This window comes from Oncorhynchus clarkii, chromosome 30 (genome assembly GCF_045791955.1).
Source record: "Oncorhynchus clarkii lewisi isolate Uvic-CL-2024 chromosome 30, UVic_Ocla_1.0, whole genome shotgun sequence".
In the NCBI taxonomy this organism is placed as follows: Eukaryota; Metazoa; Chordata; class Actinopteri; order Salmoniformes; family Salmonidae; genus Oncorhynchus; species Oncorhynchus clarkii.
Window position 1 is genome coordinate 38160277 of NC_092176.1, and position 27867 is coordinate 38188143.

Below are 27867 nucleotides of genomic sequence, written 5' to 3' on the forward strand. Positions count from 1 at the left end.
AGAGCTCTACATAAGGGCTCTAAGCCTCGTCACACTACTCAGGTTGGAAGAGGTAAGTCTTTCATACCTTAAGGCAATGAATGGAAACGTTGTTCTGAACCGTTTACTCTGCGTTTATTTAGCCTCCCCAGTTAGTCAACTGCCATGATGTAATATGGATTATTGATGTCTGGACTGTTGGCTGAATTGGACCTCTGTGTGTGGGTTTGACTCTGGACTGTTGGCTGAATTGGACCTCTGTGTGTGGGTTTGACTCTGGACTGTTGGCTGAATTGGACCTCTGTGTGTGGGTTTGACTCTGGACTGTTGGCTGAATTGGTCCTCTGATTGGTCCTCTGATGCATAACTGTGCGTCATTGTAGCTGCCCCATCTTCCTGTCGTGGAAGGGCTACTGTTATTATGTGAGATCAGGGTGCAATTGTGTTTTGGCTCGGGTTGCTGGGGATCGGGTTTTCCCTGCTCTCTCCTCTGTTCATTGTACTAGGTGTAAGACAATGAAACTTGGTGTGTGTGGCTGGCTGGCTGGCTGGTTGGCTGGCTGGCTGGTTGGCTGGCTGGCTGGCTGGCTGCACAAAAAGGTTTGAGAACCAGTCACTGTGTTGGCCTACTGACCCCCTCTGTGACCTTTATGACCTCTCCTCTCCCCAACCAGAGTCCACTGTGTTGGCCTACTGACCCCCTCTGTGACCTTTATGACCTCTCCTCTCCCCAGCCAGAGTCCACTGTGTTGGCCTACTAACTGAGCCACCTTGGCTCTCCCGTCTCCTCAGCCAGACCTACCTACCAATCCACCTCAGTGACCTCTCCTCAGCCAGCCAGAACTACTAACTAACCCATTTTGCTCTCTTCCTGTTCCCCAGCCGTAACCCAGCCAGTGGAGGGGTCATCATAATCATCATGACTCAGAGTCCCGTCCATGGCTGCTCGGTCTGTGTGGCCCAGCTGACAGTCTTCCTCTCCCTTGCCCTGCTGTTGTGTCCCCTGGGGAGAGCACTCTGTGAAGACCAGGCTTCTCCAGCCCAGGTGCTGCAGGGCCTGTTGGAGCGATATGGGGACAATGCCACCATCTCTGTCCCCCAGCTCCGCTCTTTGTTGGCACGACTCGGTGCACCCGGCCTGGGGGACAACGGCACCGCAGCAGAGGCGACAGCTCCACCAGCGCCGCCCAGAGGCAACCTGTCCAAAGTAAATCGATTTATATTCACTTTATACTAAGCATTAGGAGCAGCTCTCTCCCTACATTTCCTTCCTTTCAGACCCTCTCCCTGAGATCTGTCCCACACAAACCTTAATGACAGTTTGTGTTTTCAAAACATTTGTGACGGAGCATATTGATTTATTGCTGTTCATGTCAAAACAAAGGAAGTGACATCCCTATGTCCAGTCTGTGTCCAGGGTTGTGGGGAGGGGGGGTTGAATGGGGCATCCTCCCCCATTGTTTTTGGAGGTTCGGGTCCCCCCCGGGTCATTTTATGTAGAAGGACTGAGAATCTCAGGTGACTTTCTAAATGGACTTTCTACTCCAAAATGATTTAAAATAAATGATGCTGACACCGTCTAAAATATAATTTCCAACTCCAGAAATGAGCCCAATAACATGTCGGTACAATTATTTGTTAATTATTTGAACATATTGGACCATATTGAACATATTGGGGCGGCAGGGTAGCCTAGTGGTTAGAGCGTTGGACTAGTAACCGGAAGGTTGCAAGTTCAAACCCCCGAAGCTGACAAGGTACAAATCTGTCGTTCTGCCCCTGAACAAGTCAGTTAACCCACTGTTCCTAGGTCGTCATTGAAAATAAGAATTTGTTCTTAACTGACTTGCCTCGTTAAATAAAGGTAAAAAATAATAAATAATAAATAATAATAATATTGGACCATATTGAACATATTGGACCATGCATTGAGCATATGTATGCAGTGGAGGGGTCATCATAGGGTATGTATTGTGATGGTGTATATTAAATTAATTTATTAGACTTTTTAAAATGTAGATGTTCCAAAGGCCTGCATCAGCGGTTTGTATACAGTGTAAAATACAGTGTAAAATACAGTGTAAAATACAGTGTAAAATACAGTGTAAAATACAGTGTAAAATACAGTGTAAATGACTACAACGGAAACACTGAGATGGGGGGGGGGGGGGGGGCTTTGCATTCTTACTCGGCTTAATGCCATGTAGGCTTGACTCACTAGCCGCTACCATGTTGATTTGAGAGCAGAGGGATAAGTTAACACAAAGTTGTCTTCTCTTCATGTTAGAGGTGTGTTTCATGTGTCCCTGAGCTAAGGGAATGAGTGTTGACTTTTGGTCCAGAGTTTGTGTGCTCAGGCATGGAACCTTCCAGTTCCATCATATCTACATGGATAAGTTAATCTCACTTTAGTTTTCCATGAAGGGAAAACAGCATGTCCTTTATCAGATAGGAAATGATTGAGGTTTCTTTTTGTGGTCAGTGTGTGTGTGTGTGTGTGACGGCTTGCCTGTTTCCTTCCACAGTGCTTACCTGGAGACACCCTGGCAGTTTACAGTATGAACGAGCAGTCTCGTCTGGATGGGCGTGGCCTACAGGAGCTCTGCCCCACCATGCTTCAGCAATTGGACTCTGGCGCCTGTGGGGTGGAGAAAAAGGAGGAGCTTATCATAGACCCGCCTTCCAAACCCACTGCTGCTGAAGGTGAGCCTCTCAACTCCTATGGTCTTTCATTATACATTTGCAGTGTTTCCCCTACGTAAAAGGGGGGCGGGCGGGCGTGGTAGTGTACGTAGCCAATGGTTGAGACAGTCCTGTAGATTTTTTATTTTATTTTAAATAAACATTTATAAAGCTAGTTTCCTGTAATTCTACACGTTGCCATGGTTTATGCAGTGTGGTGATGCTGTCTGACTCCAGCATCACCAAATCAATGGGGGACCCATGTAATGACATTTTGGGAATTTTAGATTCTCCCCAACTAGTTTTTATTTATTTATTTAATTTATTTATTTAGCTTATCTTTTCTACATACTTTATATATGTGTTTTACACATATTTTTTGTTGTTGACAACTTTGGTTTGGCATACCAGTACTGCAGTTACAGTATACTGCTGACTGTTCATGTTCTGTTTATCAAGGCAGTTTAGTCTTATGTCTTATTTGAAACTCTCTCCCAAGAAGTTTTCATTAGAACAACACAATTCCCTCTCCTCTAGAAGTCTACTGTGGGTTAGAATTGGTCTGCAGTATGAAGTTCAGAGGAAGGTTAAAAATCAAAGGCCGTTGGTGATGTTTCTCCTCTAGCTTTCAGCATCTTGTACTTCCTGGTCCACTTTAGCACAGAACAGCCATTATTAGAATGCCACTGTCAGCAGATACTAGGTACAGAATCCTCTTAGCGGGTACAGATGATACGTAAAGGCACCTCCATCTTGGATCGATCTGGCTCACACTGCCCACAGCTTCTCAGCCTGCTGACATCAGAGGTTGGCAGGCCATGAAACTGGATGTCCTTGTTATTACTCTGGAAGCCATTTTAGTATCTGGTTCTAATCTAGGTGATTGTGTTGTAGATGTATGTAGGCTGCAGCCTAGGCTTTTGTACAGGCGCTTTTAGGGTATAGTTTAGTTTTATTACGTACAAATTGGCAGTATTTAACATGCAAACAAGAACAGTAGCTACTAGCTAGCTCTCATCAGAGCCCAGTCTAAATTGACCCAGTCTAAATTGACCCAGTCTAAGTTGACCCAGTCTAAGTTGGCCCAGTCTAAGTTGGCCCAGTCTAAGTTGGCCCAGTCTAAGTTGGCCCAGTCTAAGTTGGCCCAGTCTAAGTTGGCCCAGTCTAAGTTGGCCCAGTCTAAGTTGGCCCAGTCTAAGTTGGCCCAGTCTAAGTTGGCCCAGTCTAAGTTGGCCCAGTCTAAGTTGGCCCAGTCTAAGTTGGCCCAGTCTAAGTTGGCCCAGTCTAAGTTGGCCCAGTCTAAATTGACCCAGTCTAAGTTGACCCAGTCTAAATTGGTGTAGCTGGTGGATATTAAAAGACTGTTGATGACAGGCTTTGAGAATGTAGTAAACTAGTGTGATCCTCCCACTGGGGCGCTGCACCTAGAATTACACTACATAGAAAGGACATTGTAACTCTCTGTAGAAAGTCATGATGATTTTACAACTGTGTCAGGTACTACCTCTTCTGTTTTCTGTTTTCTGTGGTCTAACAGCACTTGTGGTGTGTTTTTAGAAACCAAACGCAAGAATGTTGATATGCCTTGCCCTCCCATTTCTATACCAGCTAACAGTTCTAGTTGCAATTTGCAAAGATTCTAACCCATGAACTGACACTGCTGGAAGAGAGCTCTGTACTGTGATTGTTTCAGTGATTTTTATCTGGATGTTCTTCAAGAAGATGTTTAAAAAATTCTCACTCTTTATGGTGTTTGTCCCTTTCTGTGTCCTAATTTCTGTCAAGAGAAGCATTGATACAGGATGTGTTTTGGCTAATGTCTAGAGCGCTCTCCCCAGTGCAGTCCTGGGTTCAAATAGTATTTGAAATCTATTGTGTTTGCTTAAGCCAAAACTGGAGTGGTAGATGGCATGGTTTATACTTTTGAAACTATTTCATTGGCCCTATTGCGCCAGGCAAGCTCAATCACAGCTTAAGTACATTTAAAGATTTTGAATACTATTTGAACCCAGGTCTGGGACAGGGTATTTGGCCAGCTGTGACTCGGGCTGAAGTGCTACTAGCTGCTGCAGTGGGGGCAGAGTGACGTCGGTTCAATGCGTTCTATTGCCCTCCTTTTAAAAGTCTGTTCATGAAATGGCCGTCTCTGTTTTGCTCCAAGATCTGTGCTTGTCCCATTTGGTTTAGGATTTCAAGCACTGTATTTGAAGATGACTGCTTCCTATTGAGACAATGTGTGTTCATTATGCACTAGTTAACTACACATGGTTGATGATATTACTAGATATTATCTAGCGTGTCCTGCGTTGCATATAATCTGACTGAGCATGCGAGTATCTAAGTATCTGACTGAGCGGTGGTAGGCAGAAGCAGGCGCGTAAGCATTCATTCAAACAGCACTTTTGTGTGTTTTGCCAGCAGCTCTTCGTTGTGCGTCAAGCATTGCGCTGTTTATGACTTCAAGCCTATCAACTCCCGAGATGAGGCTGGTGTAACCGAAGTGAAATGGCTAGCTAGTTAGCGCGCGCTAATAGCGTTTCAAACGTCACTCGCTCTGAGCCTTGGAGTAGTTGTTTCCCTTGCTCTGCATGGGTAACGCTGCTTCGAGGGTGGCTGTTGTCGTTGTGTTCCTGGTTCGAGCCCAGGGAGGAGCGAGGAGAGGGACGGAAGCTATACTGTTACACTGGCAATACTAAAGTGCCTATAAGAACATCCAATAGTCAAAGGTTGATGAAATACAAATAGAGAGATAGAGAGAAATAGTCCTATAAATACTATATTAACTACAACCTAAAACTTCTTACCTGGGAATATTGAAGACTCATGTTAAAAGGAACCACCAGCTTTCATATGTTCTCATGTTCTGAGCAAGGAACTTAAACGTTAGCTTTTTTACATGGCGCATATTGCACTTTTACTTTCTTCTCCAAACACTTTGTTTTTGCATTATTTAAACCAAATTGAACATGTTTCATTATTTACTTGAGGCTAAATTGATGTTATTGATGTATTACATTAAGTGAAAATAAGTGTTCATTCAAGTATTGTTGTAATTGTCATTATTACAAATACATGTAAAAAATAAATCGTCCGATTTAATCGGTATCAGCTTTTTTTGGTCCCCCAATATTCGGTGTCGGCGTTGAAAAATCATAATCGGTCGACGTCTAGTTTACACCGTAGTAGTCTAGTCCTGTTTGAATTACATAGGAACGAGTTTCCTCCGCCCATAAACACTACATCCTCTCTGCCCGGCTTTAAACAATTAAGATTAAAAAAAACTGTTTGTCTTTTGTGTCCATTTGAATGTACCTTATGATGTCACTGCAATGATGAGATCGATGTTCTTCTTTGTTTTTATTATCTCTCTGTCAAACTGTGTTCAACCGTGTTGGATCTTATTTTTCTTTATTTGTAATGTTTTATTATCTCTCTGTCAAACTGTGTTCAACCGTGTTGGATCTTATTTTTCTTTATTTGTAATGTTTTATTATCTCTCTGTCAAACTGTGTTCAACCGTGTTGGATCTTATTTTTCTTTATTTGTAATGTTTTATTATCTCTCTGTCAAACTGTGTTCAACCGTGTTGGATCTTATTTTTCTTTATTTGTAATGTTTTATTATCTCTCTGTCAAACTGTGTTCAACCGTGTTGGATCTTATTTTTCTTTATTTGTAATGTTTTATTATCTCTCTGTCAAACTGTGTTCAACCGTGTTGGATCTTATTTTTCTTTATTTGTAATGTTTTATTATCTCTCTGTCAAACTGTGTTCAACCGTGTTGGATCTTATTTTTCTTTATTTGTAATGTTTTATTATCTCTCTGTCAAACTGTGTTCAACCGTGTTGGATCTTATTTTTCTTTATTTGTAATGTTTTATTATCTCTCTGTCAAACTGTGTTCAACCGTGTTGGATCTTATTTTTCTTTATTTGTAATGTTTTATTATCTCTCTGTCATACTGTGTTTAACAGTGTTGGATCTTGCCTAGTCATCTGGTTTGAAGAGGACCACAATGGAAATAAGTCCCAGACTTTGTTATCCTCCATGATTTTACTGATGTACGTGTATGTGGCTTTGTCAAGTTTTATGTGTGCTTGTTTTTTGAAATGGTCGAATTAATAAACTAAATTCTTCTTACAGACCTTGTCACTTCTGCAATCCACACCACAACCAAAGTTAACCAATCTTCCTCTCCCACAGGATACATGTGTTTTATGTGTGCTGAAAGGAAACTCTTAACTCTTCATTGACATTACAGGAGTTTTATGCTCAAAACCATCGCAATGTGGTCTACATGTTGACTGCGCCTTTCCACAGTGTGACTCCTCCCCTCCTCCTTCCCTTTCCACAGTGTGACTTCTCCCCTCCTCCTTCCCTTTCCACAGTGTGACTTCTCCCCTCCTCCTTCCCTTTCCACTGATCTCCTTTCTCTTCCATACCGCCCTGTGATACCTCCCCCTCAGACATCACACACATGATCTGTGATCATTACTGCTCCTGTAGTCACAGTCCTCTGTGATCATTACTGCTCCTGTAGTCACAGTCCTCTGTGATCATTACTGCTCCTGTAGTCACAGTCCTCTGTGATCATTACTGCTCCTGTAGTCACAGTCCTCTGTGATCATTACTGCTCCTGTAGTCACAGTCCTCTGTGATCATTACTGCTCCTGTAGTCACAGTCCTCTGTGATCATTACTGCTCCTGTAGTCACAGTCCTCTGTGATCATTACTGCTCCTGTAGTCACAGTCCTCTGTGATCATTGTCACAGCACACAGAGTAATTCTCATAATAAACAAATGGCATGTGTGCTTCAGTGTTCACTTCAAACTCTCTCTTTGGTGTGTCGTGTGCCTCCTCTTCTCCCTCCTTCTCCCATCAGTGTGGGGTTTCTCTATTCTGAGTGTGACCCTGGTCAGTGCCTTCTCTCTCACCGGTGTGTTCCTGGTTCCCCTCATGAGGACGAGTCACATGCGCCGGGCGCTCGTCTTTTTCATCGCCCTGTCCATCGGGACGCTCTACTCCACCGCTGTGTTCCAGCTCTTGCCAGAGGTGCGGTATCCATCAATCCCCTGTTGGGGGAAAAAGTCACCCCCCAAAAAAGATTTCTCCCCCATCCCCTCTTTCTATATACTCCCTTAACTACAATGCCCCACCGACCACAGCACTCTTCTCTATTCTTCACCTCCTCCTGGGCATTTCCTTCTCTTTCTTCCTGGGGGTGTAATTAGCAGCTTGGGAATTGTCTTGTTCAACCAACCAGTGGTCATCAAAGAGCTACTGTGATTCTACAGTTGCTTCAATGATTTCTTTCCTACCACTGGAATTGTGGACTGATTGTTCTCTCTCTCTCTTATCTGTGTGTGAGTCTACACGGGCTGGTCTGGCTACTCTGCACTCTTCGCTGGCTGTGGAATATATGTGCCATCTGTGAGACTGATTCTCCTTTGAGAGAGGCTGGCTGGCTGACCTGCTGGTTGGCTGGCTGCACAGTGCATCGTACCCCTCTAAGCTCACCTCAGGGGAAACCAGGCCAAGTGTGTATTTGCTGCTCTCCGTGTTCCACAACTTTACCCCCTTTCTCAAAATACGATTGGTGAATTTGGTGTAAAGAATAAAATGAGTCTCTCAGGCAGTGGGACTGTTTAGTCTGTCTGCAGTGAGACAGCAGGAGCTCAGACCATGCCCTGGGGCCGCTGGCAGCTAGCTTGTGGAGTGGTGCAGAGCAGACCTGGCCCGAAAGACAATGGCGTGTGTGTGTGTTCCTAGCTACCCTTTCCCTATCTTTCTCTGGTTTTATCTGATCGGTCTTGCGTTGCGTACTCCCTAATACCCGCCTGTATCGTGTGACCGCTCCAGTGTAAGCACCAGTGGTTCCAGGTTGCATCATGAAGGCCTGAGGATTCTGCTTCCTCTGATCTGCGATGACATAATTACTCCCTCGTCTCTTAATCACAGGCTGTTTGGGGTTGGAACACTGGTCTGATGGGAAACAAATCATGGTGTCTCCTCTTCATACAGTGATCACACACACACACACACACACACACACACACAGGTCTGTGAATGGACATTGATTGTGAATAGACAGTCAGTGTCCATTGATTGGGCATTTCCTGTTCTCTGGGAACATAACTGTTGAGGGTGATGTGATTTATTTTCTTCAGGGCTGACATTAACTGGTGTTCTCAGGTTAATCCTTCTACTGCAAAAAAATAATATCTTTAATGATTTCATGATGTTAATTTAACTAATTTTCCCCTTTCCTTTTTTCCTCTCTTTGGTCCCCCTTCTCTCCCTGGTCGTGGTCAGTTTGGGGTTATGGCTTCCTGTGTGTGACCTTCATTTCTCTGTGTTCGCTGGTTGGGGCCAGTGTGGTCCCCTTCATGAGGAAAACCTTTTACAAGCGTCTGCTGCTCTACTTCATAGCCCTGGCCATTGGCACGCTCTACTCCAACGCCCTGTTTCAGCTCATCCCAGAGGTAGTGTGAAGGGCACTCTATTCCCTACGTAGTGCACTCCTTTAGGCACCCTATACCCTACGTAGTGCACTCCCTTATTTATTGAACAACTTCAGAAACCTATTCCCTATGTAGTGAAATACTTTAGTGCCCTATTCCCTACGTAGTGCACTCCTTTAGGCACCCTATTCCCTACGTAGTGCACTCCCTTATTTAGAGAACAACTTCAGAAACCTATTCCCTAAGTAGTGCACTACTTCTGGCACCCTATTTCCTTTTATAGTGCCCTACGTTTGGCTGAGGCTATGGCCAAAAGTAGTGCACTATATAGGAAATAGGATGTGCTCCTCTACCTCAGATGTTCCCTCGCTTCAAGCAGCCCTCAGCCCAAATGAAACCAGACTTAACTACGGTCATGCCCGGCCCATAGATTAATTAGGAGAACAACACACTTAATTACCAGGGTTACTTTATTGCCCCCTTATATGGTTCTGAAAAGCAGATCCGTTGAGCTGCTGGTGGGCCTTCCTGGAAAGAGGGAAACACTGAGGAAAAATAGAATCTGTAGCTTTAGTCTGTTCTTAGATTAATTACAAAATTCACCTCCTCCACCTGGGTCCATTTTGCACCAGAAAACCCATCACATATCAGTTGTCACATGATCCCAAACCAACATGGCAGAGAAGAGTCATATTTGGAACCAGACAGTAGATGACCTTCGCAGACAAACAGCCCAAGGTGTTAGCGAATGTGCTGATTACAGTGAAATACAGATACAACGTCTGTTTTTTTTTTAAACACTTGAAGCAGCATTTTGCCATTTGATAGCACTCTAAACCATATTTTTATTGGTGATGTTTATAACAGTAGGCTATCTCTTAGCCTGGTACTGTGTCCTTGAGGAGAGAAACTGGCTAGTGTTTGTAATATCCTGTCCCTGCAGCCAGCCAGCCAGGGGCTGTTGTGTCTTTCTCCCATAGTCTCAATAAGATATCAGGGAGAATTTACTTAACATTTGGACTTCCTGAGATTAGTTGTCACCTAGTATTGTTCACATACCATTTTATAAAAGAACACTGACAAGTGTGAAGTTAGGGATTGGTATTACCAATCTTAAAAAAACAAATGTATGTACTGAAAATCCTTCTCAATGCCACATATAAACACATACAGTAGGTCAGTGACCTCGATTTAGAGTGAGAAAATGGCCGCAGCTTCAATTGTGCTGAATCATGACGCAGCCACAATTTGATTCTCTTCCCATGTAAGAGTCCCTAGCTAGTTCAATCAAGCCAATTATATTTTTACACAAATCTTTTCACAGTGCGATGTAATACCCTGCTATTAACCAATTTGACTGATGCATTATAGATAACTATGTATATTATCCTCCCTAGGCATTTGGTTTTAACCCTATGGTGGACAACTATGTGTCTAAGTCCACGGTGGTGTTCGGAGGGTTCTACCTCTTCTTCTTCACTGAGAAGGTCCTCAAGATGCTGCTCAAACCCAAGGATAAGGTGAGTCTGCGTTCAACAACTTTTGTTTTGGGTAACGGTGAGGTAAATGACTGAAAAATGCACAAGGATGACAAACATGAGATATGTCATTGCTTTCACCCTGTCTGTTTTTGTATGGTTTAAAGGTTTAAGAGGTTTAAATGGCACATTTTTAAAAACATGACATTTGTTTGCCTGGTGCAAATGTGTGACTGTGTGAACCTATTGGGATTGGTCAGAAACCAGAGAAGTGTTATGTACTGCACATGCATTATAAACTCAGCAAAAAAAACGTCCTCTCACTGTCAACTGTGTTTATTTTCAGCAAACTTAACGTGTGTAAATATTTGTATGAACATAACAAGATTCAACATCTGAGACATAAACTGAACAAGTTCTACAGACATGTGACTAACAGAAATGGAATAATGTGTCCCTGATCAAAGGGGGGGGGTCAAAAGTAACAGTCAGTATCTGGTGTGGCCACCAGCTGCATTAAGTACTGCAGTGCATCTCCTCCTCATGGACTGCACCAGATTTGCTAGTTCTTGCTGTGAGATGTTACCCCACTCTTCCACCAAAGCACCTGCAAGTTCCCGGATATTTCTGGGGGGAATGACCTTAGCCCTCACCCTCCAATCCAACAGGTCCCAGACGTGCTCAATGGGATTGAGATCCAGGCTCTTTGCTGGCCATGGTAGAACACTGACATTCCTGTCTTGCAGGAAATCACACACAGAACGAGCAGTATGTCTGGTGGCATTGTCATGCTGGAGAGTCATGTCAGGATGAACCTGCAGGAAGGGTGCCACATGAGGGAGGAGGATGTCTTCCCTGTAAAGCACAGTGTTGAGATTGCCTCCAATGACAACAAGCTCAGTCCGATGATGCTGTGACACACCGCCCCAGACCATGACGGACCCTCCACCTCCAAATCGATCCCGCTCCAGAGTACAGGCCTCGGTGTAACGCTCATTCCTTTGACGATAAACGCAAATCCGACCATCACCCCTGGTGAGACAAAACCGCGACTCGTCAGTGAAGAGCACTTTTTGCCAGTCCTGTCTGGTCCAGTGACGGCGGGTTTGTGCCCATAGGCAACGTTGTTGCCGGTGATGTCTGGTGAGGACCTACCTTACAACAGGCCTACAAGCCCTCAGTCCATCCTCTCTCAGCCTATTGCGGACAGTCTGAGCACTGACGGAGGGATTGTGCGTTCCTGGTGTAACTCGGGCAGTTGTTGGTGCCATCCTGTACCTGTCCCGCAGGTGTGGTGTTCGGATGTACCGATCCTGTGCATGTGTTGTTACACGTGCTCTGCCACTGCGAGGATGATCAGCTGTCCGTCCCGTCTCCCTGTAGCACTGTCTTAGGCGTCTCACAGTACAGACATTGTAGTTTATTGCCCTGGCCACATCTGCAGTCCTCATGCCTCCTTGCAGCATGCCTAAGGCACGTTCACGCAGATGAGCAGAGACCTTGGGCATCTTTCTTTTGGTGTTTTTCAGAGTCCATAGAAAGGCCTCTTTAGTGTCCTACATTTTCAGAACTGTGACCTTAATTGCCTACCGTCTGTAAGCTGTTAGTGTCTTAACGACCGTTCCACAGGTGCATGTTCGCTAATTGTTTATGGTTCATTGAACAAGCATGGGAAACAGTGTTTAAGCCCTTTGCAATGAAGATCTGTGAAGTTATTTGGACTTTTACGAATGATCTTTTGAAAAAGGCATGTTTCTTTTTTTGGTGAGTTCATAACCTTATAGACGTGACCCAATACACCTGACCGTATTGTAGCGTTTCTCAGCCCAATGAACCCAGGCTTCAGGACCAACAGTCATCTAGTATGTTTGTGCCAACACGAGATCACCTGATTTCAACTCGTCAACTCATTTATCGTAACACCTTTTGGCTAGTTCAATCAGGTGTGCTGGTGTTGGAATTGAGCAAATGTGAAAAGACTGGTATTCCAACTTCCAAAGAGATTAGGTTGAGAAATCTTGCTCTGTAGTGCTCATAAACATAGTCTCGACCAGGGCTTTTCACACACACACCGATAAGCATCCGCTCTTTAGATGGATTGGAGAGATATTACGGTTTGCATTGTGACCATGTGGATAAAATCATATGAGTCAAGGCTGGTTTAGCTTGTGTATCAGGGCGTTGGTTTTATGAACAGTAACCGTTGCCCTTCAACTGAAACGGGTGTGGAATGTTGCCTCTGCTTAATGCATCTGGGATGACGACGTCAGACGGTTGTTGTTGGGTCTGTTTGCTTTGTGTGGTGTAGCCTGGAGGAGACCTTACTTGGACGTGAGTCAATGACACGTTCATAATTACACGTGTACTTAAGACAGACTGAAGTGAAGTAGACACCTGCAACACAAGTTCACATGCAGAGTCTTCAGAAAATGATTCACATCCCTGGACTTTTAACCCCGTTTTGTTACAGCCTGAATTTAACATGGATTAAATAGAGATTTATTTTTCACAGACCTACTTACAATAATGTCATTTTATTTGAACAAATTAATAAAAAATAAGTATTCAACCCCTTTGTTATGGGAAGACTCAGAAGTTCAGGAGTACACATTTGCTTAATAAGTTGCATGGGCTCTCTCTGTGCTATAATAGTGTTTTAATGTGATTTTTGAATGACTACCTCATCTCTGTACCCCACACATCTGTAAGGTCCCTCAATCGAGCAGTGAATTTCAAACACAGGTTCAACCACAAAGACGAGAGAGGTTTTACCTCACAAAGAAGGGCACCTATTGGTAGATGGGTAAACATTTAAAAAGCAGACATTGAATTAGGCTGGGTCGGTATTCCAGGGTATTTGGGAAAAGCCTTGGGATGGTTAATACAGTCTATAGCGTCACAACTATTTATTTTAATATTTGTATCAACTTTTTAAAGTTAATACCAGCAGTCAACTTGTGCAAAACGTTAGATTAAGCAGATTATGTTCTTCATTTCACCTGTCACATTATGAAGCACTTCGTAGTTCCCCAGAACAGCTGAGCCACCTGTCACGTGTTCGTTGTAAAGAGCTCAACAAGAGAAAGCGGTGAGTCTGTAGCGTTCTGTCGGGGAGTCTGTAGCGTTCTGTCGGGGAGTCTGTAGCGTTCTGTCGGGGAGTCTGTAGCGTTCTGTCGGGGAGTCTGTAGCGTTCTGTCGGGGAGTCTGTAGCGTTCTGTCGGGGAGTCTGTAGCGTTCTGTCGGGGAGTCTGTAGCGTTCTGTCGGGGAGTCTGTAGCGTTCTGTCGGGGAGTCTGTAGCGTTCTGTCGGGGAGTCTGTAGCGTTCTGTCGGGGAGTCTGTAGCGTTCTGTCGGGGAGTCTGTAGCGTTCTGTCGGGGAGTCTGTAGCGTTCTGTCGTGGAGTCTGTAGCGTTCTGTCGGGGATTCTAGCGTTCTGTCGGGGAGTCTGTAGCGTTCTGTCGGTGAGTCTGTAGCGTTCTGTCGGGGAGTCTGTAGCGTTCTGTCGGGGAGTCTGTAGCGTTCTGTCGGGGAGTCTGTAGCGTTCTGTCGGGGAGTCTGTAGCGTTCTGTCGGGGATTCTGTAGCGTTCTGTCGGGGAGTCTGTAGCGTTCTGTCGGGGTGTCTGTAGCGTTCTGTCGGGGAGTCTGTAGCGTTCTGTCGGGGAGTCTGTAGCTTTCTGTCGGGGAGTCTGTAGCGTTCTGTCGGTGAGTCTGTAGCGTTGTGTCGGTGAGTCTGTAGCGTTGTGTCGGGGAGTCTGTAGCGTTGTGTCGGGGAGTCTGTAGCGTTGTGTCGGGGAGTCTGTAGCGTTCTGTCGGGGAGTCTGTAGCGTTCTGTCGGGGAGTCTGTAGCGTTCTGTCGGGGAGTCTGTAGCGTTCTGTCGGGGAGTCTGTAGCGTTCTGTCGGGGAGTCTGTAGCGTTCTGTCGGGGAGTCTGTAGCGTTCTGTCGGGGAGTCTGTAGCGTTCTGTCGGGGAGTCTGTAGCGTTCTGTCGGTAGCGTTGTGTCGGTGAGTCTGTAGCGTTGTGTCGGTGAGTCTGTAGCGTTGTGTCGGGGAGTCTGTAGCGGTGAGTCTGTAGCGTTGTGTCGGTGAGTCTGTAGCGTTGTGTCGGTGAGTCTGTAATGTAGTTAGTCCCGAAATACTAATCTAAATGACAGAGTGAAAAGAAAGAAGCCTGTACAGAATATAAATATTCCAAAACAAGCTTCCTGTTTTGCATCAAGGCTCTAAAGTAATACTCAGAAAAATACAGAAGGACGCTAAATGAAGCTAAGCAGGCAAAATCCTAGAGGAAAACCTGGTGGAAAGTAGACAACCAAACACTGAATTCACCTTTCAGCAGGACAATAACCTAAAACACAAGGCCAAATCTACAGAAGTTGCTTAATAGACAGGGAATTTACCTGAATGGCCGAGCTACAGTTTTGACCTAATCTTTTTTTTACCCCTTATTTCTCCCCAATTTCGTGGTATCCAATTGGTAGTAGTTAGTCTTGTCTCATCGCTGAAACTCCCGTACGGACTCTGGAGACGCGAAGGTCGAGAGCCATGCGTCCTCCGAAACACAACCCAACCAAGCTTCTTGACACAATGCACATCCAACCCGGAAGCCAGCCGCACCAATGTGTCGGAGGAAACACCGTACACCTGGCGACCTGGTCAGCGTGTTTTTTAGGAGCATATGCCCACTTGGGTGATTGAAAGATGAACTGAGGTCCACACTCCAGTCCGGTTGGTGGTGGTAATGCACCTTAAAGTTGGTTGTCAACCGCCATATAAAGTCCAAAGAAGAAGAAGCCTGAAGGAGGAGAGATTACTAGAAACTAACTTTTACCCTTTTATCAGTGGATTAATTGTCGGAGTAAAGGACCTTGTGCATTTCAGGTAAAATAACAACCCAATGTTTATATCCCAGGACAGATTAGCTAGCAACAGCATGCTAGCTAACTAAATTGCCATAAATGTTTAATGCTTTTCAACCTGTCCCCAAGTGAATATAGTTGGTTCAGAGTTTGTTTTGATATTTCAATCTGCGTGTCCCGATTAGCATCTGGTGTGGATGATCAAAAACCAGCGTGCTGTCTGGTCAGCATGTTAGACTTACCCAGAAAGACTTGCAGCTCTACTCGCTGCTACAGGTGCTTCTCCAAAGTATTGACCCAGAGGTGTGTGCACTTACGTAAATTGGCTATTTAAAAAAAAAAAAAGTAAAAACTTTGTCATGATGGGGTATTGTGTGTAGATGGGTGAGAGAATGTTTAATCCATTTTGAATTCAGGCTGTAACACAACTTTCTGAAGGCACTGTAAGCGTGTAATGAAAGGGAAAGGGGAATACCAAGTCAGTTGTACAACTGGAATGTGTCTCCTGCATTTAACCCAACCCCTCTGAATCAGAGAGGTGCGGGGGGGGGGGGGGGGGCTGCCTTAATCGATATCCACATCTTCGGCGCCCGGGGAATAGTGGGTTAACTGCTGTAACTATTCCTTCCTCTGAATATATTCTAATTTATCAGTGACTACTGTACGTGTCAGACCAACCAGCTAGACGCCGAGTGAGATGCGTCACATCGTTTAGTGTGAGACGATGATAAATCCACTGATGACAAATGAGAATTACCTTCCTGGAAAGAAACCAGTTTGATTTGGAGCGACGATGTGAACTGTCTTAAAAAGATGCTTCACATTGGTGCCATTTTTCCACAGTAAACAATCAAGCCATGAGAATGTAGAATAGAGACATGAAAGAACACTGTACTACCATCACTGAACCCGTCTCTGTAGCCCAGGGAAAGTCCCGGGAAGGTTGCTTAGCGATGCTACTATCAGTGGATAGTTTTAATCTAGTCAGTAGTGTTTGATGAGATGTTTATTTGATGCTTTGCTATGACCCAGAGTAACCCCTGTATGTAGTAGTGTAGTAGAGACACACACACACTCATGCCATCTGCCATACGGGTCTGTTGTTGACATTGTTTGAGGTGATGCTTCCTCCTATTGGACCTTCAGCATAGTGCAGCTTTGAGCCATATGATTAAGACCTGAACTGCCAAGCCAATGTAATACCTTAACAAAAATGGGTCAGGTGTGGCCTCTTAAACCAATCATATGGTCTACTTGACCCATATACTGAACAGGGGCCGACTGAAAGCTGTGCTTTACCGTGGCGTCGTTAAAATACTTTTCATGTGACTGGTAGGGACTTCTGATTCCCTTGCTAACGGTCCTCTCTCCCTCTCTCTCTCTCTCTCTCTCTCGCTCTCTCTCTCTCGCTCTCTCTCTCTCGCTCTCTCTCTCCCTCTCTCTCTCTCTCTCGCTCTCTCTCTCGCTCTCCCTCTCTCTCTCTCTCTCGCTCTCTCTCTCTCGCTCTCTCTCTCGCTCTCTCTCGCTCTCTCTCTCTCGCTCGCTCGCTCGCTCTCTCTCTCGCTCTCTCTCTCGCTCTCTCTCTCGCTCTCTCTCTCGCTCTCTCTCTCGCTCTCTCTCTCGCTCTCTCTCTCGCTCTCTCTCTTGCTCTCTCTGTTGCTCTCTCTCTCTCGCTCTCTCTCTTGCTCTCTCTCTCTCGCGCTCCCTCTCTCTCCCTCTCTCGCTCCCTCTCTCGCCCGCTCTCTCGCTCTTGCGCTCTCTCTCTTGCTCCCCCCTCCAGGGCCATGACCACAGCCATTTCCCAGCCAACGGAGACATGGAAGAGGGCGTGACAGAGAAGCTGCAGCAGAGTGGAGAGGCGGGGCTTAACCTGCCCAAAGTGGACGGAGGAGAGGGGGACCGCATGCTCACCCCTGCACTGACCCCACCGGTGAGAGTGACAGACACACTCACCTCCACACTGACACCACCGGTGAGAGAGACACTCACCTCCACACTGACACCACCGGTGAGAGAGACACTCACCTCCACACTGACACCACCGGTGAGAGAGACACTCACCTCCACACTGACACCACCGGTGAGAGAGACACTCACCTCCACACTGACACCACCGGTGAGAGAGACACTCACCTCCACACTGACACCACCGGTGAGAGAGACACTCACCTCCACACTGACACCACCGGTGAGAGAGACACTCACCTCCACACTGACACCACCGGTGAGAGAGACACTCACCTCCACACTGACACCACCGGTGAGACAATTTACATTGAACTTTTTTGTAATATAGTTTAGCGTTCAAGCGTTCATCTTAAGATACTTTTGGTCGTGTAGTGTACGTGGACACCTGCTCGTCGAAGAGAATTAGTGAGGTCTGGCTCGCAGTTGGCTTTCCAATTCATCCCAAAGGTGTTCAATGGGGTTGAGGTCAGGGCTCTGTGCAGGCCAGTCAAGGTGTTCCACAGCGGTCTCAACAAACCATTTCTTTATGGACATCGCTTTGTGCACGAGGGCACTCCACAAAGTTGGAAGCACAGAATCGTCTAGAATGTCATAGTATACTGTAGCGTTCAGATTTCCCTTCACTGGAACTAAGAGGCCTAGCCTGAACCATGAAAAACAGCCCCAGACCATTATTCCTCCTCCACCAAACTTTACAGTTGGCTCTATGTGTTGGGGCAGTTAGCGATCTCCTGGCATCCGCCAAACCCAGATTCATTCATCGGACTGCCAGATTGTGAAGCGTGATTCATCACTCCAGAGAATACGTTTCCACAGCTCCAGAGTCCAATGGCGGAGAGCTTTACATCACTCCAGCCGATGCTTGGCATTGCGCATGGTGATCTTAGGCTTGTGTGCGGCTGCTCGGTCATGGAAACCCGACGAACAGTTATTGTGCTGACGTTGCTTCCAGAGGTAGTTTGGAACTCAGTAGTGAGTGTTGCAACCGAGGACAATGATTTTTACACTCTACACGCTTCAGCACCCGGCGGTCCAGTTCTGTGAGCTTGTGTGGCCTACCACTTCGTGGCTGAGCCGTTGTTGCTCCTAGACGTTTCTACTTCACAATAACATAACTTATAGTTGACCGGGGCAGCTCTAGCAGGGCAGAAATTTGAAGAAATGACTTGTTGGAACGGTGGCATCGGTATGACAGTGCCACGTTGAAAGTCACTGAGGTCTTCAGTAAAGGCCATTCAACTGCTAATGTTTGTCTATGGAGATTGCATGTCTGTGTGATTGATTTAATTCATCTGTCAGCAGCGGGTGTGGCTGAAATAGCCAAATCCACTAAATTGTAGTGGTGTCCTCATTGTGTTGTGTATGTACAGTACCAGTCAAAAGTTTGGACACTTACTCATTCAAGGGTTTTTTGTTATTTTTATTATTTTCTACATTGTCGAATAATAGTGAAGACGCCAAAGCTATTAAATAATAATAGGGAATAATGTAGTTACCAAAAAAGTGATTAAAAAAATCAACATTTTAGGTTTTAGATTCTTCAAAGTAGCCACCCTTTGCCTTGATGACAGCTTTGCACTCTCATGGCATTCTCTCAACCAGCTTCATGAGGAATGCTTTTCCAACAGTCTTGAAGGAGTTCCCACATATGCTGAGCAGTTGTTGGCTGCTTTTCCTTCACGCTGCGGTCCAACTCATCCCAAACGATCTCAATTGGGTTGAGGTCGGGTGATTGTGGGGCCAGGTCATCTGATGCAGCACTCCATCACTCTCATTCTTGGTCAAAGAGCCCTTACACAGCCTGGAGGTGTGTTTTGGGTCATTGTCCTGTGAAAAACACATGATAGTCCCACTAAGCACAAACCAGATGGGATGGCGTATCGCTGCCGAATGCTGTGGTAGCCATGCTGGTTAAGTGTGCCTTGAATTCTAAATAAATCAGTGTCACCAGCAAAGCACCATCACACCACCTCCTCCATGCTTCACGGTGGGAACTACACATGCAGAGATCATCCGTTCACCTACTCTGCATCTCACAAAGACACGTGAGTTGGAACCAAAAATCTCACATTTGGACTACTCGGACCAAAGGACAGATTTCCACCGGTCTAATGTTCGTTGCTCGTGTTTCTTGGCCCAATCAAGTCTCCTTTTTGCCGTCCTTTTAGTAATGGTTTCTCTTTTCAGTAATTGGACCATGAAGGCCCGATTCACACAGTCTCCTCTGAACAGTTGTTGTTGAGATGTCTCTGTTACTTGGAACGCTGAAGCATTTATTTGGGCTGCAATCTGAGGTTAACTCTGGGTCGTCCTTTCCTGTGGCGGTCCTCATGAGAGCCAGTTTCATCATAGCTCTTGATGGTTTTTGCTACTGCACTTTTTCCGGATTGACTGATCTTCATGTCTTAAAGTAATGGAGTGTCATTTCTCTTTGCTTATTTGAGCTGTTCTTTCCATAATATGGACTTGGTCTTTTACCACATAGGGCTGTCTTCTGTATAACCCCCCTACCTTGTCAAAACAGAACTGATTGGCTCAAACGCATTAAGAAGGAAAGAAATTCCACAAATGAACCTTTAACAAGGCACACCTGTTAATTGAAATGCATTCCAGGTGACTACCTCATGAAGCTGGTTGAGAGAATGCCAAGAGTGTGCAAAGCTGTCATCTAGGCAAAGGGTGGCTACTTTGAAGAACCTCAAATATAAAATATGTTTTGATTTGTGTAACACTTTTTTGGTTACTAGATGATTCCATATGTTATTTAATAGTTTTGATGTCTACACTAGTCCAAACTCTGGACTGGTACTGTATATACACTACCGTTTAAAGGTTTGGGGTCACATAGAAATGTGTGGGGGGGCGGTTGAGGGGACATGCTATGGGACTATTTAAGATGCTATTTGAAGAGGTACGGTTGCAGATGTTTCCAGAAGACGGGCAGGGACTCTGCCGTCCCAGCTTCAGGTGGAAGCTGTTTCCACCATTGGAGTGCCCGGATAGAGAGGACCTGGGCTGAGTGGGAGCTGCCCTCCTGTAGGGGTGGGAGGGCCAAGAGACCAGAGGTGGCAGAACTGAGCATCGGAGCAGTCTCGGGTTGAGTGACTCGTCTTGAAGATTGACTGGTTAGGGGTCAAGAAGATTATTCTGAGAGATTTAGCGCGAGAGTTGTTCTGAGAGAGCAGACTCAAGTATTATGGAAAGAAAAGCAAGACAAGATACAGGTCTATAGTGTTTGTACGTCAGAGGAGTCGAAGTGTTGCTTTCTTGAGGAGGGCAGCGACTCGGGCCATTTTGAAGTCAGAGGTCAAGGATGAGGGAAGTGAGGAATGGGAGGCGGTCTCTAGAGATGGTCTGGAAAAGGGATGAGGGGATGGGGTCGAGCGGCAGGTTGTCGGCGGCCTGACCTCGCTAGTCGTAGGATTTCATCTGGAGACAGAGGAGAGAAAGGTCAGGGCGTAGAGTCGTTCTGTGTGAGTGGGACCAGTGGACTCAGTAGGGTCGTTCTATGTGAGTGGGACCAGTGGACTCAGTAGGATCGTTCTGTCTGAGTGGGACCAGTGGACTCAGTAGGGTCGTTCTGTGTGAGTGGGACCAGTGGACTCAGTAGGGTCGTTCTATGTGAGAGGGACCAGTGGACTCAGTAGGGTCGTTCTATGTGAGAGGGACCAGTGGACTCAGTAGGGTCGTTCTATGTGAGTGGGACCAGTGGACTCAGTAGGGTCGTTCTATGTGAGAGGGACCAGTGGACTCAGTAGGGTCGTTCTATGTGAGTGGGACCAGTGGACTCAGTAGGGTCGTTCTATGTGAGAGGGACCAGTGGACTCAGTAGGGTCGTTCTATGTGAGTGGGACCAGTGGACTCAGTAGGGTCGTTCTATGTGAGAGGGACCAGTGGACTCAGTAGGGTCGTTCTATGTGAGTGGGACCAGTGGACTCAGTAGGGTCGTTCTATGTGAGAGGGACCAGTGGACTCAGTAGGGTCGTTCTATGTGAGAGGGACCAGTGGACTCAGTAGGGTCGTTCTATGTGAGTGGGACCAGTGGACTCAGTAGGGTAGTTCTGTGTGAGTGGGACCAGTGGACTCAGTAGGGTCGTTCTATGTGAGAGGGACCAGTGGACTCAGTAGGGTCGTTCTATGTGAGTGGGACCAGTGGACTCAGTAGGGTCGTTCTATGTGAGAGGGACCAGTGGACTCAGTAGGGTCGTTCTATGTGAGTGGGACCAGTGGACTCAGTAGGGTCGTTCTGTCTGAGTGGGACCAGTGGACTCAGTAGGGTCGTTCTGTCTGAGTGGGACCAGTGGACTCAGTAGGGTCGTTCTGTCTGAGTGGGACCAGTGGACTCAGTAGGGTCGTTCTGTCTGAGTGGGACCAGTGGACTCAGTAGGGTCGTTCTGTCTGAGTGGGACCAGTGGACTCAGTAGGGTCGTTCTGTCTGAGTGGGACCAGTGGACTCAGTAGGGTCGTTCTATGTGAGTGGGACCAGTGGACTCAGTAGGGTAGTTCTATGTGAGTGGGACCAGTGGACTCAGTAGGGTCGTTCTGTCTGGGTGGGACCAGTGGACTCAGTAGGGTCGTTCTGTCTGAGTGGGACCAGTGGACTCAGTAGGGTCGTTCTGTCTGAGTGGGACCAGTGGACTCAGTAGGGTCGTTCTGTCTGAGTGGGACCAGTGGACTCAGTAGGGTAGTTCTATGTGAGTGGGACCAGTGGACTCAGTAGGGTCGTTCTATAAATGTGTAACTTTTGCTTTGATAATGATAAATACAATGATTACAGTTAGACCTACTTTTCATTAGCAGCAGGGATTTGTCTCCAGTGCAAAGTAAGACAATTGAGAGAGTTTACTTTTTTTTTCATCATAGGATGAACTATTTCATATAACGTATCCAGGGAATGCATATGTTGATGTGCAACCTGTTGAAATAGGATCCAGAATGATTGGATTTATTTTTGAGCGCTTCCGAGATGAATTTGCTGACATCGTTGGGCATTGGCCTATAGGCTATATAATTCACCACCTGAGGAAGAGTGAACTCAAATCAATAGATTGATTGACTCTGAATATGATATTGTTGCTCGATAGCCATATAGGCTAATTGATGAATGTATCAGTAAATGTAACATCCTACTAAACGTTCCAGTACCAGGCCTCGGCTACTTGATGTAGCCCTGTTCACTGCAGTTGGTGCCCTCCGCTCGGCTAGTGGTGCCCTGAGCTCAATGTTGAGAGGTGAGAGAGAAGTTATATACTCCTAGAAAGCTGTGACTCTCTGTAACTAGAACAACAGTAGTTGCTTTGAAATTGCGTTTTTCAGCAACAGTTATATGCTTTGCTTATCAAAATGCACCTCTTTCTCCTCTGTGCGCACAGTGGCGAGAGGGAGTGAAAGTGGCTCGCTCATCGAGCATCCGACAGAGAAACAGGGACAGGCTGATACTTTCATAGCAGGAATCAACATAATGAATAGGAGATTACTGTTGGCCAAATAATGGTTTTAGAACAAAACAATCTGCCGGAACATTGTGTAGCAAAATCGGAGGAAATTACCGACCAAAGCAAAATGCTTCGGTAAGATCAGGGGATTGTCGGTAAGAGCAGGGGATTGTCGGTAAGAGCAGGGGATTGTCGGTAAGAGCAGGGGATTGTCGGTAAGAGCAGGGGATTGTCGGTAAGAGCAGGGGATTGTCGGTAAGAGCAGGGCATTGTCGGTAAGATCAGGGGATTGTCGGTAAGAGCAGGGCATTGTCGGTAAGATCAGGGGATTGTCGGTAAGAGCAGGGCATTGTCGGTAAGATCAGGGGATTGTCGGTAAGATCAGGGGATTGTCGGTAAGAGCAGGGGATTGTCGGTAAGAGCAGGGCATTGTCGGTAAGAGCAGGGCATTGTCGGTAAGAGCAGGGCATTGTCGGTAAGAGCAGGGCATTGTCGGTAAGATCAGGGGATTGTCGGTAAGAGCAGGGGATTGTCGGTAAGAGCAGGGGATTGTCGGTAAGAGCAGGGGATTGTCGGTAAGAGCAGGGCATTGTCGGTAAGATCAGGGGATTGTCGGTAAGAGCAGGGCATTGTCGGTAAGATCAGGGGATTGTCGGTAAGAGCAGGGCATTGTCGGTAAGATCAGGGGATTGTCGGTAAGAGCAGGGCATTGTCGGTAAGATCAGGGGATTGTCGGTAAGAGCAGGGCATTGTCGGTAAGATCAGGGGATTGTCGGTAAGATCAGGGGATTGTCGGTAAGAGCAGGGGATTGTCGGTAAGAGCAGGGGATTGTCGGTAAGAGCAGGGGATTGTCGGTAAGAGCAGGGCATTGTCGGTAAGAGCAGGGCATTGTCGGTAAGATCAGGGGATTGTCGGTAAGAGCAGGGGATTGTCGGTAAGAGCAGGGGATTGTCGGTAAGAGCAGGGGATTGTCGGTAAGAGCAGGGGATTGTCGGTAAGAGCAGGGGATTGTCGGTAAGAGCAGGGGATTGTCGGTAAGATCAGGGGATTGTCGGTAAGAGCAGGGGATTGTCGGTAAGAGCAGGGGATTGTCGGTAAGAGCAGGGGATTGTCGGTAAGAGCAGGGGATTGTCGGTAAGAGCAGGGCAGTGTCGGTAAGAGCAGGGCAGTGTCGGTAAGAGCGAGTGAACGTCGGTAATTGTCCCAGCTCTAAAACACACATACTCACCCAGCACGTACCCCACCGGTGTGAGAGCGCGAGCGCACACACACGCCGTCACACATACTCACTCACACGCCCGCACCGAACCCACCGGTGAGTCATACACTCTCCCTCACACCTCTCCTCCTCTCCAACAGGACTCTCAGAGCCTGGGTGGAGGGAACAACAGCAGAGGAGGCTGCTATTGGCTGAAGGGTACAGCATACTCTGACATCGGCACTCTGGCCTGGATGATCACGTTGAGCGACGGGCTCCATAACTTCATCGACGGCCTGGCCATCGGAGCCTCCTTCACTGCCTCGACCTTCCAGGGCATCAGCACCTCCGTGGCTATACTCTGTGAGGAGTTTCCCCATGAACTGGGTGAGTGTTACAGTCTAATGAATGGGTCCAGCACCCCAAAAACAAAAGACCTCTATAAATCATTACATTTACTTTCTAATGTTTGGGCTTACAGTGCATTCGGAAAGTATTCAGACCCCTTGACTTTTACCACATTTTGTAACGTTACGGTCTTATTCTAAAATGGAATAAAGATATATTTTTTTTACTCATCAATCTGCGCACAGTACCCCATAATGACATCACAACACCCCATAATGACATCACAGTACCCCATAATGACATCACAGTACCCCATAATGACATCACAGTACCCCATAATGACATCACAGTACCCCATAATGACATCACAGTACCCCATAATGACATCACAACACCCCATAATGACATCACAGTACCCCATAATGACATCACAATACCCCATAATGACAAAGCGAAAACTGGTTTTTAGACCCTTTGCTATGAGAGTTGAAATTGAGCTCAGGTGCATCCTGTTTCCTTTGATCATACTTGAGATGTTTCTACAACTTGGAGTCCACCTGCGGTAAATTAAATTGATTGGGCATGATTTGGAAAGGCACACACCTGTCTATATAAGGTCCCATAGTTGACAGTGCATGTCAGAGCAAAAACCAAGCCATGAGATCGAAGGAATTGTCCGTAGAGCTCCGAGACAGGATTGTGTCGAGGCACAGATCTGGGGAAGGGTACAAAAAAAAATTCTGCAGCATTGAAGGTCCCCAAGAACACAGTGACCTCCATCGTTGTTAAATGGAAGAAGTTTGGAACCAGCAAGCCTCTGGCCGCCAGGCCAAACTGAGCATTCAGGGGAGAAGGGCCTTCGTCAGGGAGGTGACCAAGACCCCGATGGTCACTCTGACAGAGCTCCAGAGTTCCTCTGTGGAGATGGAAGAACCTTCCAGAAGGACAACCATCTCTGCAGCACTCCACCAATCAGGCCTTTATGGTAGAGTGGCCAGACAAAAGCCACTCCTCAGTAAAAGGCACATGACCGCTTGCTTAGAGTTTGCCAAAAGGCACCTAAAGGACTCTGACAGTGAGAAACAAGTTTCTCTGGTCTGATGAAACCAAGGTTTAACCCTTTTGCCTGAATGCCAAGCGTCATATCTGGAGAAAATCTGGCACCGTCCTTACGGTGAAGCATGGTGGTGTCTACACCTATTTTTGCTTTGTTATTATGGGGTATTGTGTGTAGATTGATGAAGGGGAAAAAACAATTTAATACATTTTAGAATAAGGCTGTAACGTAACAAAATGTGGAATAAGTCAAGGGGTCTGAATACTTTCCCAAGTGCACTGTATAAGTAGGCTTATGTGAATCCAGCACTCTTCCACCTATCCAAGCAATATATGTCTGGCTGTGCTGATATTGTCCTCTTCTCTCTCACCATCTCCTTCTCTCCCTCCAGGAGACTTTGTGATCTTGTTGAATGCTGGGATGAGCATCCAGCAGGCTCTGTTCTTTAACTTCCTGTCTGCCTGCTGCTGCTACCTGGGCATGGGTTTTGGCATCCTGGCAGGAAACAGCTTCTCACCTCAATGGATCTTTGCCCTGGCAGGGGGCATGTTTCTCTACATCGCCCTGGCAGACATGGTGAGAGAGGGGATGGGCGTAGGGGGGTGGACACGGTCGGTGATGTGATGGTCCGGTGGAGTGAGGGGGGGGGGGGTCTGTTTGTGTGTCCACTGATAATAGATATGGAGCACAACATACCGTTTGCCCATCCAATGTTATGTCTAAGGATAACTCTGTGTGTGGGCAATAAGTAACTGACCTGCCCCCCCCCCCTCCCCCCTTCTATCCGTAGTTCCCGGAGATGAACGAGGTGAGTCGTGAGGAGGAGGAGGCGGGTGGAAGCAGCTTCCTTGTGACCTTCATCATCCAGAACGCGGGCCTCCTAACCGGCTTTGCCATCATGCTGCTTCTGACCACCTACTCTGGAGCCATCACTATAGACTAGCATTATTATTCACACAACTACACCCTGTCGGTTTTAACCAGATCCAACCGCTTTCAACTGTAATGATTCCTTTTGGAGCTGAATGGAAATGCCCGCCTATCCCTCCGCTCCCTCTCAAGCCCCATTTTGCCCCCGATTCTCCCTCAGGACTTTAGAGACCCGGGGCTTCAGTACTAGTGCGGCAGGAACGCACCCTATAAGACTTAAGCAGTTCCCAAATGCAGTAGCTACTAGTACACTGGCAGGGGAACAGGCCTCCCTCATCTCTCTTGGGCCTTCTCTGACCCCCCTAGTATACTGGCAGGGGAACCGCCCTCCCTCATCTCTCTTGGGCCTTCTCTGACTCCCCTAGTATACTGGCAGGGGAACCGCCCTCCCTCATCTCTCTTGGGCCTTCTCTGACCCCCCTAGTACACTGACAGGGGAACCGCCCGCCATCATCTCTCTTGGGCCTTCTCTGACCCCCCTAGTACACTGACAGGGGTACCACCCTCCCTCATCTCTCTTGGGCCTTCTCTGACCCCCCTTGTACACTGACAGGGGTACCACCCTCCATCTATCTCTCTTGGGCCTTCTCTGACCCCCCTAGTACACTGACAGGGGTACCACCCTCCATCTATCTCTCTTGGGCCTTCTCTGACCCCCCCCTAGTACACTGACAGGGGTACCACCCTCCATCTATCTCTCTTGGGCCTTCTCTGACCCCCCTAGTACACTGGCAGGGGTACCACCCTCCCTCATCTCTCTTGGGCCTTCTCTGACAAGCCCCCCCTTGCCAGCTAGGTGACTAGCCTAGAGATCCCTTTCCCCTCTGTTCTATGCCACCTGCAGGGACAGGAACGAGTCATAGGCAGGGGGTAGGACCACCATATTATCTCTTATGCTGATGACCAACAGACATGCAATATCTACAAACCATTTATACAAACACAGTTCATATATAAACTATAACTAGGTATAAATAAAGTTATTTAATCAAACACTTCCTTGTTCCCCAGACTACTGAGAGACCATTTCGGCTCTACAAAGACTCTTGCTGTTGTCATGGAGATCATTCTGTCATTGGTTAGTTTGGACATGCATGATGAGCGTCGAGTTGGACATTTTGAGCAACCAGGGGTGTATTCATTACGGAAACCGTTTGAGAACCAAACAGTAGCAAACAGAGCAAATGGAACGAAATGGTAAGGAACCTACCAGAATTTGTCCAATAGAAACGGTTGTTTGGTTTCTGTTGCAAAACATTTTGCAACAGAATCAGCGTAATGATTCCACCCCATGGTCCAACGACTTGGAAATAGTGTATTTATGTTACCCATATGCCTCTGAGTGCCCATGGGCCAAACTACGGTGGCCTGCGCAGCACAATCAGGTAATAGCAGTTGTATTGTAGACATCCTTGGACCTTTTTTTCATTGTCAGAGTGCAAACCCTTTTTTTCAATACATACCAAAAAGAAA

The 27867-nt window shown here is 46.6% G+C and overlaps 1 protein-coding gene across 2 annotated transcripts; it reads left to right on the top strand.

The window, feature by feature from the left end:
* LOC139389961 (solute carrier family 39 member 14) lies at positions 1-27867 on the top strand. 2 transcript variants are annotated; one of them, XM_071137014.1, is made up of 9 exons: positions 1-52; positions 862-1186; positions 2505-2682; positions 7545-7714; positions 10521-10643; positions 17238-17387; positions 24221-24446; positions 25856-26040; positions 26255-27867. In XM_071137014.1, exons 2-9 carry the CDS (start codon positions 899-901, stop codon positions 26405-26407), a joined length of 1473 nt encoding a protein of 490 aa, XP_070993115.1. In that variant the 5' UTR covers positions 1-52; positions 862-898; the 3' UTR covers positions 26408-27867. The 2 variants fall into 2 exon arrangements, with proteins under 2 accessions (XP_070993115.1, XP_070993114.1); XM_071137013.1 differs by lacking the exon at positions 7545-7714 and adding an exon at positions 8975-9144.